The sequence below is a fragment of the Dermacentor variabilis genome, chromosome 1 (genome assembly GCF_050947875.1).
Source record: "Dermacentor variabilis isolate Ectoservices chromosome 1, ASM5094787v1, whole genome shotgun sequence".
Lineage (NCBI taxonomy): Eukaryota > Metazoa > Arthropoda > Arachnida > Ixodida > Ixodidae > Dermacentor > Dermacentor variabilis.
In genome coordinates, this window is record NC_134568.1 from 259,248,307 (window position 1) to 259,264,915 (window position 16,609).

The 16,609-nt window shown below is 41.9% G+C and overlaps 1 protein-coding gene across 3 annotated transcripts in view; it reads left to right on the forward strand.

The window, feature by feature from the left end:
- The window catches only part of LOC142563275 (uncharacterized), a 59,646-nt gene that overhangs the window by 9,503 nt on the left and 33,534 nt on the right, over positions 1–16,609 (forward strand). For all 3 annotated transcript variants that reach the window (XM_075673832.1, XM_075673846.1, XM_075673840.1), the window contains exons 5-8: positions 1,625–1,793; positions 3,393–3,558; positions 4,004–4,277; positions 10,287–10,534. In XM_075673832.1, the coding sequence (XP_075529947.1) occupies positions 1,625–1,793; positions 3,393–3,558; positions 4,004–4,277; positions 10,287–10,534 (857 nt within the window). The remainder of the gene's footprint in view (positions 1–1,624; positions 1,794–3,392; positions 3,559–4,003; positions 4,278–10,286; positions 10,535–16,609) is intronic.

Genomic DNA, 16,609 nt, shown 5'->3' on the forward strand with positions numbered 1-16,609 from the left:
TCCAGTTTCCATGGTGTATTAATGAGCCTTGGCTGAGCACGTGCTATGCCATGGAACCGTGTTCTGCTTGGCATGCTTTGTGACTGGTTGCAATAAAGGATCGCATAATGATTTGTTACATGTTTGAGTAACTGAATACCCATACTGCAGAGTTGACAGCTATTAAAAAAAGAAAGAAAACTGGGGCACCAAATTTTATGTCAGTTCTTTGATAAAAATTAATGTGCTCTATGAACCTCCTGCTTTAACAAACAAATTACAATTCCTTCCACAAATATACATTGAGCCACACAGTTTATCTGGTCAATAAAAGTTATTAAAATTACTTTGAGTCTTGTGTCACGTGGAGTGATATATGAAGAACACAGTAGCAATACTGTGAAAAACGAAACTAACTTTTATTAGGCGAACCTGTGCCCACAAAAACAGGCTACACTTAAAGAACGGCGACAACGGCGAACACAGTCGGGGATCGTCAAAATCTGATCAGCGGGTCAAGCACGTCGGCTTTTATAGATCAGTCGTCGAATGTTCCAGAGTAACCACTGGGACCCGCATGCCTTCCACAAAGTTCTACACCATTCGCGTCGTGCATACATGCAATCAGATTACACAAGGTTCAGCGACAACAGACAGCGAATAGAAGCATCAATAACATTCTAGAAACTTCCAATACATGTACACACGTCCTGCGCTGAGCGATAACATTTCTTAGACATTAAAAGCGCTCACCCGTAAAAGATAAACGAGTTCACGTGTCACTTGTTTGAATAATGAAGTATTTTGTGACCTCTTAGGACTTTGTTAAATCAATAACAAAATACTCAAGTGCTTCAAGCTTTGTTGGATTGTAGTGACACGTGTACTTCTTTATCTTTATCGGGCGACCACTTCTCGCCGCCTAACAAATGTTATTGCACAGCGCAGGACGTACTTGCATGTAAAAGAAGTTTCTGGAATGTTATCGATGGTTCCGTCACTGTCTTTCACCGCAACTTCTGTTATCTGATTGCATGTGTGCACGACGCGAATAATGTGAAACTTTGTGGAAGGCACGTGGGTCCCAGCGATTGCTCTGGAACATTCGACGATATATGTATAAAAGCCGACGCGCTTGACCCGCTCATCAGATTTTTGACGACCGCCGATTATGTTCGCCGCTATCATCCTTCTTTGAGTGTAGCCTGTTTTTGAGGGCACAAGTTCGCCCAATGAAACGCTCGTTTCGATCATCACAGTTTTGCTGCCTTCTCAACCGTCACTACCACGTGACAGTAGTTAACTGTAGTAATAGCTTGGTATTGGTTGAGATGAACTTATAGGCAGGAAGGAGCGGCACTCTGTGTATCTTGCGCCCTTTGTGCATACCTACGTTTCTGCCAAGTGCTTCCTGATTAATGTGAAGCTAGACGATCATGTTGTTGAATTGCTGTTCTTTTTTCTTCTTTTATGTGCAAGTGTAATGTTCATTGTATGCAGGCCACGTAGTTGTCTGAAGGAGTTCATGCCATCTGCGTCACCTTGTTTCTTTTCTTTGCTTGTCAGTGTCTCAAGCTGCATGCCCTATACTCCATAATCGAAACTAAAGAATGTTATCCCTCCTCCTGCTGCCTGATACATACAGTTGTAACAGCTCCGGGTGAAGAAAGACGGACACTGCGCATGCTTCCTGTTGATGTTGAGGAACCTCCCACGCAGCCCACAACACTGCACTTAGTAGTGGAAACAAGCAGCCCACCTGTGCCACCAAAGCGCCGCAGGGGCCGTCCACGCAAAGTGGATCAGGTTCAGAGGTATTGCTTGCTACATTTTATGAACTGCAGTTACAAGGTCTCCTCAATTTGTCTGCTCATTTTTCACCAGATATGGACACTGCGGTGGGTGGTGCCTCACGTCTACATTGTGCAATTGCACCGAACCATATGATGTGGTACAGCCATATCAGTATACTATCGCATTCAATATGAGCTGCAATGTGCCAGCTGTATCCGGAGCGGCGCTTGTGAGAAAAAGTGAAGAGGGTTTCTCTATTCCTGAAATGTGCATATCCCCTGCTTTCATTCGTCTGCTTTCTTTGCAGAGTGAAAATACACTGGCTCACCGAGCAGCTGTCACTCCTTCATGAAAAAAAAAAAAAAGGATGGTTGTGAAGCTAGGGCAGCGGTACAAGAACATTAGTGTTGCTTGGCGGGCCAGTGTATCATCGCTCTATGAAGAAAGCAGACGATGGAAACACTGCTGGAATGGTGACACCCTCTCCACTTTTTTCTGGAAAGGGTTGCTGCGGTCACGGCTCACGCATTGAGCTCATATTGAACGCAATAGAACATGTGCAGTGACATAAAGGCCTTATTGTCTGTTGTGGGCGGTTAAAAGGACCCTGAAGTGATATAATTTCATCGTGTTGGAATGCGCTGAATCAGTAGGGGTGACATATTTTGCCTGACTGACGTGGAATTCTTAGGTAGTCACAACAATGTGCAAAAGGTTTTAAATATTGAATGCAGTGTGAGCAAGGGGGTGGGGGGAGGGAGCACACATGCTGGCTTGGGCACAAAGTGTAAATAGAAATTAGTAAATAATCTGAGAATGCATTTTTTGTAATTTTAAGATGTACAGGCATTGGTTATAAAGATAGAATGATGGAGTTATGTGGAGGAGGGTGATAATTAAGGGGGTGTGAATATTAGAAATTTCGAATATGAATAGAATAGACTTCACCGTTTGATTTGTGTTTGATTTGATAATTCACTTTTTGAAATGGTTCAATACTTGTTTCTCTTTGAATATAAGGGATAACAGCACTTAAAGTTATTTGTCTATGAAAAGACAGAGACTGACGAAAATAAGGGCTATTTCGAATGATTCTGCTGGAGGAGAGTTGCACAGAGGCACCAGCTCCTAAGCCACACTTATGGGGCAGATAACTTTTGTTCAATAATTTCGAGTCATTGAACAAGGATGCCTTGTGCACAAGCTCCTACAATAACTGGACGTTTAGTTGTGAACAGCATTACTTGTATGTGTGAAATATCGTAAATAAGCACCTTTTGCCACACTGACTCCAAGAAAACTTTATATTTCACTGTGGTTATAAATGAGAAAATAATCAATATTAATTCAGTATTCAAAGGTTGTTATCTCTAATATTCGTATTCAATTTGATTCAGAATTTTCGCTATTCGAACACCCCTAGCAACAATTCGTATTGAAACCTGAACCGACATTCTGGACTTGAATATCGAAGGAATGACAGTTAGTGTAAGGACTGGTTGATGTTGTGCTCTCAAGGGTGGGCATGGTCATTTGTAGATCCAGTGTTGGCTTGGCTATTTCTCTAGTACTTAAGCCAATCGCAGGTTCGCCTTCTAACTTAGCCGGGCAATTTGCAGGCCAGCACCAGTTGTTGAAAAGGTACAAGAAGAACCTGACACACTTATGAGAGGGCAAGATGGCCTTTTTCATTGCTCTCGTTGCAAACGGGCCTTCTGCAAGGAGCGACACATTCTTGGCCACCGATGTATGGCCAGGGGTGACTATGTTGACAGCTTTGATAAGGTAAGTGTCAACCAAAGCTGGATTTATTTTTTGTTGTAGGGGCTCAGTCTGCAATGCAGTGTTATTTATTGCAGTTATTTTGCATTTATTGCATCAGTTATTTATTGCAGTTGTTATATAATGCAGTCTTATTTCATGTTTTTGGTGCTTACTTTTGAGCAAAATAAGCAGATGTTTCTTGAATATTTTTATTTTTTATTCACCTGAAATATATGTTTGCAAGCAACTATAATGATCAACTTAGGCACATTATTTAACTCCTAGGCTCAAGATGCACTCATTTGAACAGTGTTCACCTATAGTATTGCCCGAGACAATGTCTATGCACCCAAGCCACTGTTTCTTTGTCACTTGACAGTAACAACCAAAATTTGCCAATTTATTTATTGTGAAATGGGCATTAGATTTGCTGGAGATAGCTGCCATTACTATTTTGGTCCTACAGAAAGACGAGGAGGGCAGTGTTGTGCCTGATGAAGATGCCAAAGATGGAGACACAACAGAAGACTTTCGATTGAACCGAACCAATGATCGTGAGCCGTGGACTCGGGGCCGTGGCCGTCGAGGCGGGCATAGAGGTGGTCGTCGAGGCGGCTTTTGTCGAGAAGTTTCTGACAGCCCACATCATGAGGCAGTTGCAGGGCCTGGTGAAGCCAACAAGGAGAATGTTGTGGGCCAGGAGCAAGCTACAGCTGAGAAATCTGCTGAAGGAGCCTCGGGTGAGGTCACACATCCAGCAAGCATGCTGTTTGGTCATGCAACCTTGTCTGGAGACACAGGCATTCTGGCATGGCAAGTTAGTTTCGGTAAAAGCTGCTCGATAAAAAGGTTCGATGCGCCACTAGCTACCATAATACAGTCGAATCTCGATAATTTGAACACGCTTAATTCAAACTTATGCTTTATTTGAACAGACGCTATGGTCCTCTCAAAGTTATGTGTAATCCAATGGGCTAAAACGCTCAGTAATTCGAATGTGCAAGCATTCAAACATACCACGCTCTGACAATGCTCTCAGCAGCGCACCAAATCCTACGGTGGCGCCCCAAATCCTATGGTGATGCCCCTGACCAGCATTGCTCTGACCTCCTCATAGAAGAAAAGCTTAGGAAAGACCCCTCAACGCCACGCGCGAGAGTTCCATATGTAGTCCAAGGGCAATAACACCGTCGCCGGTGCGCCCTATGCTGTATGTGCGAGTGAAAGCATGCGAGTGGAGCCGATGATTACAGCTCAATCTCGCCCGCACGAAAAAGACGGAGTGGGCACGAAGCGTGTCGTTTAATGTGCGAGGCACCTAACATTGCGAGGTAGAGGGGGGAGCGGCGTTGTACTCCGGCTCACATTCAAACACATTTCCGGTCCCCTTGGAGTTCGAATTAACCAAATTCTACTGTATATGTGTTTGGAGGTAGAGGCTGTCCGCTGGTTGCTCATTCCATGGAACAGACAATATCGTTTTGGCATTCATGCTAAACAGCAATCAAGTCTGTTACATTAGTTCCACAACACTCCCAAAGTTGATCGAGCGTACGGGTAGATGAAATAACATACACAGCAAGAAAAAAAAAAAGACAATGCAACCACTAAAAGCCGATACTATCATATACTATCATAACAAGCATGCGCAAACAATGAAGTGGAGCAGGACACCTTTCGCATTGTGCAAGACTTACGTTGCAGCGTCCTTCACAGTCCCGAGGAGCAGTTCATGCCCCCCTCACAAAGCAGTTTCTAAACTGATAAAGTATCCATAAACATTTGTTTATCCCCTTCAGGCACTCTGTGCACAATTGTGTGTGACGTGAGCAGGAGGTTTTGCACGAGACAAACATGGTCGCCTGAACACTCCTTTTATTCTTCGTGTTCTCCTTCCAGACAGCGTCCTTCTGTCCTCTGTTACACGTTCTCGCTCCCCCCAAAAGAGCGTGCGCAGCAAGCAACACACGAAGGAGCAGTGGGAGACTACAAAATAACAAAATATCTAAAGGTGCAATTGATCCAATGTGCCGATTTAGATCTGTATAGTGATTAAAGTTCAGAATAAATTATAGCAGTCCGGTGACGTGCATCATAACTCTGGGGGACGAGCCTGATTGTTTCCGATCCGGATGACGTCTGCGACATAACTCGTGAGCACTGATTGTCGTATACGTTCAGCTCTTGACACAACTGATTACAGTTCAAGCACCTTGAAGTAGCAGGAGCGGGGGTTGCTCTTAAAACTAGTGCGGATGAAAGGTTGCATGTTGAGAGTTTTGTTTAAGATATTTTACTCACATGAGATGTACCGTTGGCATGTAAATTGTCTTGTTTCTTATGGTTGGCTTGCGAGTTCACATGTTCCTTGTCACATCCGTGTTTTTGGCGATGCTCTTCGTCGTCCCCTGCACTGAAGTTGCTGTCGTAGTAAGTGAAGCTGCTGATAGAGTTTATGTTGATCTTTCTGATGTTGCTGCGAGAGCTACTGAGGTAGCATTTCCATCAGAATATGTGTTTGACTGTTTCGCAATTTGACGTGGTGATCTGTGGGTAGCTGGTACATTGCATGCTTTTGGGAGGCTTGTTTGGTGGCAAAAGTATTGTACGAGGCTTCAGAGAAGACTCTTCTGAGTCTGCTACAGCGACATGATGAATGGGTGCTACTGTCATTTGACAGGGTGTGATGCAGAATGGCAGCGGGTCTTAAGGGTGTTGTATGCAGAAGAAAGTTTGTGTGTTGCGAAGTGGTTTTGTCTCCAAATGTACATGGCTCATCCGTAGCCGCTGAAAGTGCATTGTCTTCCTTGTGAGAAGAGCGCTTGCTGTTCGTGGTTTCCTTCTGTTGTCTTCGTGGGAAGGCAGTCTGCTTCATGTCAGCACTGGAAGTAATAGCTGCATTCTTTCCTTGACTGGTGTGAATGGTACCGTAATCTGAGTTGATGTGGCTTGCAATCCTGGATTTTTGATCACTAGACAATGCCGTAGCAGATGTAGCTTCATCACGTGCTTCTAGTGATGGCTCTGTCTCAGGAAAGTTCAAGTTTTGAGGTGAGTGCAAAGTAATGAGCTTCATAGAAGAATCACGGGACTTGAAACTAGGCGGTGGCCTGCACGTACAAGAAGTACTGAATGCATGCAATCAACGATGACAGCTGTCCGATGGCATGACGAAGACGTGCATAATGACAATTTCTGTGTGGTGAAGAAACCTTATAGAATGTTTGCTCTCAACGAAGAGTGACTTGGATATCGCTCAGCGAACGGAGGCTTTACATTGTCCACTTTGCACTGTGGTATCATGTTAGGTGTGTGCTTCTGCTTCGTCTTTTCTGAAGTATCACTACATGGGAAAGTTGTTGACGATCTAGTCATACGTGGCTTTGGTTGGTACTGATGATGATCGCTACATGGAAACTGTGGGTGACTGCGGCAACCCAGTTGCAGTAGCCAAGATAGCGTGTCAAAAGCAACGGCACTGATGAAAATGATATTTAAAACATGTCGCATGTATCTTTAACCACTTCTGATTGAACCTGTGCTGCAAGTTTGAATAAAATGTAAAATGCTTTACTAAAGCGAGTTGTTAAGTAGACGGTTGGAAGTTTGCTCACATTGTCATTATGTTGTCACTTAGTGGGCTCACTTCTTTCATTCTATTTCACAATGTTTTTTTATCAGGCAGATTTATTAAGTGGCTGGATAGTTTCTTTATAAGTATGCTATGCATGGAGATAGTTGATGTTCTCATATATGACATTCCTGTAGAGAGTTCTCGCATGTAGTCCTCATCTTTAATCTCACTGATGAATTTTAAATTGTTAGTCTGTTCTGCTGCTGTCCGCTTTTCGTGATTCTGAAGATGTAAGATATGGTGGTGAAACTAAATTTTCCACAAAGAAAATAATTTGTACCTCAAAGGGTTATACTTTTTATGGATACATTGGTCTAGGCATAATATACAGGGTGTATTTTTTTAGACAATACAGATTTTTTATAAGAAGGCTATAAGCCCAGCGCACATGACATTTTTGCAGATGAGTTCCTAGGCGGCAGGGGCATACTTTGCTGCTAGTAATGTGAGCTTCAGAAGACTAATTGACAAAGATATGTTCATTAACTTTTTTAATGATGTCTTAGGGACAGTTGTTTAAATAGAAATTTGCAGGCAGTCACATTTTAATGCACCGTCACTTTTTTCATGATCTCGAAAATCACACCTAATTTGAGATATTTATCGTTGAATTTCAATGATAAATCCAGGCAATACCGAAGCCGAGTGCTACAGGAGTGCTGGAAAGGCAGCCCCGCTATCATATCAGACTGAAATGCCCTGGGATGATCATTAGGCATGAAAAAGCTTGAAACTGAATGTCTCATCGAGTCGCGGCAGCTACTGACACAGCACGCTTTGCCTGGCAAGCATGTGCCACTGTGTATCAGGTCAGGATTTGCCGTGGCATGCTATCAAAATTCGCCCCACACTTCTTTACGGTGCATTGCCATCTGACGCGCCCCGGGATGCGCTTAAGTCTCAATATTGCCTGGATATGGCCTTTGATTTCGGTTATGAATATCTCAAATTACCAGCAGTTTTATGGACTTCTAACTAATGGGTGTGCCATAAATTGTTATGCCCTACAGTTTTCCATATAAGCAACTGCCCTCAAGATAAGATGTAAAAACATGAATTAACAAATATTTGTTAATTAATATTTTGAGGGTAACTTAAACAGTGACAAAGTATTTCCGCCTTTCTATAGAGCTCATAAGCAAAGACGACAAGTGTCTCATCGTCATAGCATTTTAATAAAAAAATCTGTATTGTCTAAAAAAAAAAAACATATAGGTGAAGGCATATTGTGTGAATTGAAGTATATTGAAGTACATATTGTCTAGTCAAGTTGAGCATCTGTGAGGTATGTTTTTGTTTATGACGATCAATTACTTATGATAAATTATTCCACTTGTGAATTACTGATCTAATTACGAAGGTGTCAGTTAAAAACATTGTAGGCAATTATAAGAAACACTGAACTGCGACTTTTTCAGTAAGATGCTTATTGCATTCTTATCCCTTTTCTGTTGAAAAGGAAAGCCTGCAGAATATGAAAATAACATGTGGCTATGCACCCACCCATGCCAGGAAGCAGCACCCTCAACAAGCTCACTCGAAGAAGACGAAATTGGTGGATGAATTACCGCTTCATGCCCCCCCAAAGACGGCGCTTCAAAATGCCCTTTAGCAGCTTTTGTGAACACCTCTAAGTGAGCCTGTTTGATGAATATGCTTTCTGGTAGGGGTGGATGCATAGTCACACTGTCTTTTTCACATTTTCCAAGCTTTCTTTTTCTGCTGGAAGGAGGAAAAAATAAGTATGCACTTAGCATCTTGCTGAAAATATCCCCAGTTTGATGTTTATTATAATAATTTATAATTTGTTAATTGACACCTTGACAATTAAGACTATAACTTATGAGTTAATTAAGCAGAAGTGATTGATTATTAACAAAGCAAAAATTACTGGTGGATGCTCAACTTGATTGTGAACTTCTTTCTGTATGCGTAATACTGATCCACCTTTTTGGAAAGCTCAATATATGATAGTTGGGACACCCTGTTTTTTATACCAGGTGTTTTTTTCTTGTGTGGAACACTTTAAAAAACCTGTCATTTCTATGCCCCTGCCATTTTTGCTATAGGCTATATGGCTAAGCCGACATTAGCAGCAGGAAAAAATTTAACAATGATTTTCCCATTTATCTAAAATGTGCTAATTGGCTTTTTAATTACAAGCTTTAGTGCACATGTTGCAACTGCGAAATTATTGTTGTATTCATTATTATTGTCATATAGGGTGAAAGAACGACTTTTATGCTCCCTGTTCTGTTACTAAATGTACAGAACAGGGATCACAAGCAGTGCACTTTGGTTATGGTCAATCCATGTAATGGTTCATAGAACAGGGTCTCCTCTAGTGCTGTATTTGACAAATGTATTTAGTGCAGACAACGTCCAGGGCAATCCAAATGTCTGAACAATGATGTAACTGCTGTCGCCTCTAGTGCCTCATTGTTGATAGTATAGAGGGCCAGCAATGGGCCCGACTATCAACACCATGTTATCTATCATATCTTCCATGAGCAGCATGCTGAACATGCAGTAGCCGCTGAAGGCTTCAAGAAGCCCTTTTTGACAACCCCTGTAGTGATGCTGTAACCATGTGCGACTGACGTTGCAAATACTCAAATACTCTGTGGGCTTGCTATGCTAATGTGTTGCTATTGGATCTCTTTCAAAGTTATTTAGTGTCTTTGTTGTTGTTTTTTCTCTGTGCCAATGGCACACTGAGAATGGCAAGAAACTTGAGGAAAGGTAATAAAAAACATTGAATCAGAGGCCTGTATCTCAAATGAGTTATGCAATACTTTATAAATTGCCAATTTCCATGCTACCATGGCTGCAGTCAATAAAACATTAAATAACTAATGGGAGGTATTGAAAATTTCGCAGGGAAGCTTCTGTGCAGTTTGTAACCTTGAAGGCAGAATTGCTCTTTGCTTTCTGGAGAAGTTGGCATATTGTCACCATCTCTGTGGCATCATGTTTCATGATAAAAATTGCTTGTGGTGCTTTGAATGTCCTTTATTGTAGCTTTGTAATTTGTCTTAAATAGCTGCTTTGGATCTCTGATGCTTGTGAGTGGCTTTCATCACTGAGCCTATGATGCAACTGGGTTTTTGTGCAGAAGAAGTGGAGGAGGCGCCTCCTCGAAAGCTGCACTGGCGCGAGGACCCCCGGCATGTGCCAGTTTTCTCACGGGATGAAGAGAGGCTGGCCTTTGAGGAGCACTTAAACCAGGTTGACCTTAGCTGTGTCGACCACTTGTATACACAGCACCAGGTAGCTCAAGAGATTACATGCCCACCAGGTACCCGTCCAGCTCCCAAGGAAGTCTGCGACCTTCACGTGTTCTCCTGCAACATTTGCAAAAAGGTGGCATATCCATTTCTTCCCTATTCTGTTTCAGTCACACGGTTGCCCCCTGTTCCTTTGTGGACTTCACTTCAGCTCTTGATTAACAGTAACAGTGTCTACAACTCTCATTGTCCTTTTGGTGCTGTAGGAGTCCAGGCTCAGAGTAATAGATTACTGCCCTGATATAACAGGTAGGATACATTGGTAAAAGTTACTCCAGAAAGCTGAAGATTGATGCAAAATAATGGTGAGCATATTGGTGTCTGTTCAAATTTTTTTGCATGAAACCAGATGCACGTAGAAAGGAGAGCCAAGAGAATATTAACTGAAGCGAGTAACTTTTGCTGAAAGAAATGGCTCTGAAAGACTGAGCACACTTGTGAATAGGACTTGTTCACACATAGAAGCATATACAGTCATCCTCAATGTAATTAACGTCAATGTTACAGAATCCACAATATGATAAACCTTTTTCATTCCTTTTAGTTCCGTTAAATGCCTTTTTTTTTTTTCCTGTGATTTAGCAAAGTAATTTTGTTGTGCAGTTTTGATATAGTTTCATGCATGTACCTGGAGCCTTTGTCATAAGCAGAAGACAAGAAAAATGCTGCCTGCCATTGCATTCATCATTTGTACACTTCCCTACGCATGAAAGTGTTGCCAGTGAACCGTAAAGAACACTAACTGTCGAGCAGAGGACAAAATGTGCCACTGCTCAAGCTGTCATGTTGGTATGAAAATCTAGCTGGGCACTTTCCACTCCTGGGGTGTTTAGGTCTGCTCCTAAACACCCCAGGAGCCAATCAGAACAGGAAAATGCCAACCAGAAGTGTGCTTATAAGTGCTTCCATGATGATGAAGGGAATGACTGTCTTGGTGTTGTCACAAGGTGTCCTTATTGCAAACGAATACCACAAGCAATATTATGGTGATCTTGGCCTCACGACTCACTACACATGTGAAAAAACAAACAAATGGGCAGTGATAATGATACATGGCACCATGTGATGGTGGTAGCTAGCAGTAAACAGTAATCCTTTGATTTCATAATTATTAGTGAGTTTCTTGTTGGGTTGTGTTCATAAATGCTTACTGACAAGGTGCCATCCACCAAGGTTGTTCTTGGAAACTGTGAAGTAATCTTCTGAAACATTGAAACCTTGTCTTTATTAAGTTTACAATTTAGCAAAGTTTTTCACTGCAAGTAGGACTTCTTTATATCAAGGTTTGAATACATTTAGAATTATGTGCTATAAGTATGAAATAAAATAATAGAGAACACTGAAGTAATTTTTGCAGATAAATTGATTCATGATAGTACTGAAGGTCAGTAATATTGTGTCAGCTATGATCTTGAGCTTCCTGTACTATGCCTTGAACACTTAGACTTGTTGACACAGCAGTGGGTGCCGTGCTGTGAATCTCCAGATGAGAAGGTAATGACGAAGCTGCACTGTCTTCTTATCTGTGTGATTGTTTTGACAATGTCACCATAATACAACAGTGCAGCTTTTAGTTGGCACCAGATTGCATGTTGGAAAGTTTCGGAAGGACGAATTGAGCAAGCTTCTTGTCTGAAAGGCACATGGCAAAGAGCAGCTGGGGCTTCAGAAAGTTTGTGCTATATGTCAATCTGAGCTAGTCACACTGCTGAGTGCTTCTGCAGTGTAGCCCTCAATTGGTTTCATTGTATTGTAGTAAAACCTCAATATAACGAAATTGAATGTGGAACAAGAAATTCTTCATTATATACATTACTTTGTTAAATACATTACTTCAGTATATCCATTATTGCATGTACTGCACTATGAACGTGCATGGGCCTTTCAAGGAGAATTGCATTTACTTTGTTTCATCCATTATTTCACCATATCCCTTTTTGTTTTGATGAGGTTTGGCTGTAGTCTGCTTATACTATATCACAATTCACTAGATATTGAAAACTGTCATAAATCTGTCAGCCCGAGTTCTTCATAAGATTTCATATTTTTTTCAGGTTAGATCAGAGCTTCAGTGAAACTTGCTGACAAGTACCTTTATCACTGTGAAAGTGCCAGAGAAGCACACAATTACTGTGGCTTTTATGGCAACACAACACTGTCAAGTATCTGGGGTTGTGTTATGATTGCTGCTGGGATGCTTTGTTTGCTTTGTACTGGATCACAGTATACTTACTTCAGAATAGGCTACGACATTTGCTATTTCACATCATATCTGTTACAAATAATTCGTGCAGAAAAAGAAAGAAATAAAACAAACTACTTGAACTACAGATTTTGCATTGATCATACCTTTGTGTGTTATTCAACAAATGGTAGGAAAGCTATAGGAGATTTAGTTATCAATTTGGAACTAAAATGTATGGTTCAGGACTGTCTGCAGCACCTCTGAAGGTTGTACTATATAGGGTCTTCTTTTAAGATTGTACACTCTTAAAAATTTTCACTCTTTGGGGCGCATCTTGTCCCACAATAATAATTGTCATCTGCCTTGTTTTCGTTTCCTTTCTTGAAAACTCGGCGTTCGCTACTTTCCTATCAAGAATGCTATGTCATGCTGATTACACGCAAGACGTTCATGACTTAGAAGCACCAGGCTCACAGTGTTAAAGGAAGGAAATGCGGGCAAGACAGATGACGATTATTGTTGTGGGACAATTGTGGGACAAGATAAGCCATAAAGGTTGTAAACTTTTTTAAGAGTGTATACAGAAATGAAAAAAATCATCTGTAGCAGATAGCACAATTCTTATCCTTGAACTGGATTACTCAAAAAGGTGGGCATACTTCCATGAGATCAAAATGCATAATAGACTAATGTAAAAAAATCACTAGTTCAATTTTTTTGGTAATACGGCACATATTCCAATTTATGAATTGTAACTGATGAGTTTGCTAGGCATATCTACTTGGAATGAATTCTCTGGATAACACCAGTTTAGAAGTATACACTGCCAAACAAATTCTTTGGATGACACCAGTTTAGAAATATGCGCCGTCAAACTTGCAGTAAAAGTTAATTGTCGTTATTTCACTTACTTTAAAAAAAAAACACCATATTATACATTCATGCACAAAAGTATCTGAAATGCCAATGTATGTATCTCAAAACTGGCATCATCCTGAGAATTCTTTCCAAGTGGATACGTCTTGGAAACTCGCTGGCTGCAATTAGTTGATTGCAAGTAATTAGTTACAGGTTTTATGAAGCACAGATCGCCTCCCGCCTTCCACTTTAGCTGAAGTGCACAATTAAGCAGATGTGATTACCATATTTATTTTAATAAAATTGAGGTTTTCTTTCCTGGAATTCTTAGCTGTGAAGTCACCCCCTGCCTTAGATGCAAGGCTGATAGATTCAGTTACTATTTCAATATGGCAGCAGCAGCGCCACATTTATGGTGATACCGATTTTAGAAGGCAGCGCAAATTCTAACACCTAATAAATAAGTCATGGCATATGAAGTTGTACCATATTTTTGCATGCATACCAGACGCTTCTGTTTATTCAGTATTTTGAGTGATCCTCACTGAGTCTGAGTAATCTATTGGCTACTCAGCATTGCCTTATATTGCTGTGCATACTTTTCCCTCTCCCCTCATGCAACACCTGGCACGATACGGCGGTGACAGGTGTTCCCTTTCGCCCGCTCAGCTTCGTTGAGGAGCGCTCGTGCTGTGGTGTCGCAGCCAATGGGAACTCTGTCGAGGCATACTCGTGACGTGGCGTCGCAGGCAATGGGAATTTAGGTGCTGTTTCACTGCTACAGATGCCAGGTTTTAGAGCACAGCTCGCAGGTGCCCATTCCTGTGGTGAGAATCAGCGTCGTCCCTCGACGTCCTCGTGACCGAGTGAACGAGGACAGCAAAAGGATGAAAGAGTGAACACAAAACGTGAATAAAATATGGTGATAGCAAAGAGGGTGTGAGGGGAAAAGTGGAGGAGGAGGGTATGGCAAAAGCGTGAGAAGAAAAGCGTAGTGCCACGCATGACTGGCTTCACAGCAACGATGGCTACAAGATTGCACCAGGTGGTGCACGTCGTGGACAGGAAGGCGAGAATTTAGGTCTGAAATTTAGCTTTAAAAAATCAAGTGTTGTGGTATTCAATGAAAACAGCGAACAGACAGTGTCAATACAGAGCCAGGAAATGCCTCGGGTAAAAGAATATAAATACCTTGGTATATGGATAAACAAAGGTAATAGCTATATGAAAACAGAGGAAAGAAAAAAAAAAATAACAGCAAAGGGGAAGAGAAATGTGGCCATAATGAAACACAGAGCACCATGGGGATGCAATCGGTATGAGGTGCTCCGGAGTATGTGGAAAGGTGTAATTGTTCCAGAACTTACATTTGGAAATTCGGTTGTTTGCTTGATGTCAGAGGTACAATCGGGACTCAATGGCAACTAACATTCAGTGGGATGCCTCGCATTGGGCGCTCACACGAAGACCACAAATGAAGCTGTGTAGGGTGATATGGGCTGGACAAGTTTTGAAGTGAGGGAAGCTCAGAGTAAAATTGATTATGAAGAACAGCTGAGGAATATGGAAGAAGTAAATGGGCTGGGAGAGTGTTCAGATATTTGTACAGGAAAAACATTGATTCACAGTGGAGGGAAAGAACTAGGAAGCTTACCAGCAAGTATGGAATCGGTATGGTGGGCAACATGGCAACAAAGAACGTCAAGTGGAAAGTCAGAGAGGCTGAAATAATCTCATGGGTGGCGGCAATGGAAAAGGAACCTGCTATGAGCAACAACTTAAGAGGAAAAAACGAAATCAAGAAAGAAAGAATTTATGATAACTCAAAGGGAAGCTCACTACTTTTCGAAACGAGATCAGGTTGCCTTAGAACATGCACTTATAAAGTGAGATACAACAAGGAAGAAGAAGCATGCACTTACTACGGTAAAGCTAGGGAAATGATAGAGCATGTTTTATTAGAATGTGAAGATGTCTGCCCAGTTGTCGATTAGGCACCTCTGGCATCCTTGAAGCGCTTGGGTTCAGCGAGAGTAGGGGTAAAGTAAACATGTCTGCAGTAGAGATTAGTAAGAGACAATTGGAAGATTGGTAGAAGAAAAGTAGGCAAAAAACAAAGAACTGAGGCATACAAAAACAAAGTTGACAATAGATGTTCAGAAAGTTTGGTGATGGTAATTCTTCATGTTTTTTTTTTCTTTCCCTTTTCTTTTTTTTTAACATAGGTAGGACATTGCAATATAATAACAAGAGCTTGGTGGCACAACCCACTGCCCTGTTCCAAAGGGGATGCTCATAGCTTCCATCCATCCATCGACTGTATGGAAACAAAGCGCTGCATGAGCGAAGGTTTGTCTGTGGCGGCTGCTCTGAATCACGCCCATGAATCGTGATGAGCGAGACAGTCACACCACACTTTGCTCCATTTGCAATGTGCCGCAAGAGACAGACTGTCCGCACCAGCCACTACAATGTGAAATGAAAAGACATATACAGCTGTACTCAAATATATACAGCTGTGACATATACAGCTGTGACATATACAGCTGTGCTCAAATTTCGCATTAGGGAGTATCATGTTTCGCTCAGTGAGCCATTTGACACTTTTGCATCAAAAACCACCGGGTATTTGCCATAGTGGAGGTTGCCAGTGACCCTTTTAGGTGCTTCGTTGCTTTTATTGCAATAGCAATTATATGGACACTCCAGGCGTATTTATGCCGTCAGCATCACCATCGCTGTGATGTTCCGTATGAAGTCCAACCACAATAACATCATCGCTGCGTGCTGCATGCTTTATGTGCAAGTGAAACTTTTGAGGTTTAGCCAACGATCGCGGCTCCATCTTGTGCGTGCGAGGGATGAAAGTAGGGAGATCGAGGTTTTGGGGGTGAGGGGTACTAATCCGGCGGCTTCAGCATACGGCACGGCCACACGGGTGCCTATATTGAAAACAATCTGTGATGTGGACAAAGTGCGCCGAGTTCTGGTAGCTTTTTATGCGCTGTGCTTTTGATGCTTAGTTTACATTGAAGCGAGAGGCAGCACTAAGGTCAATTCACTTGCTGCTGCTGCCGCACTTTCTCACTCCAGTGTTTTGTCAGCAAG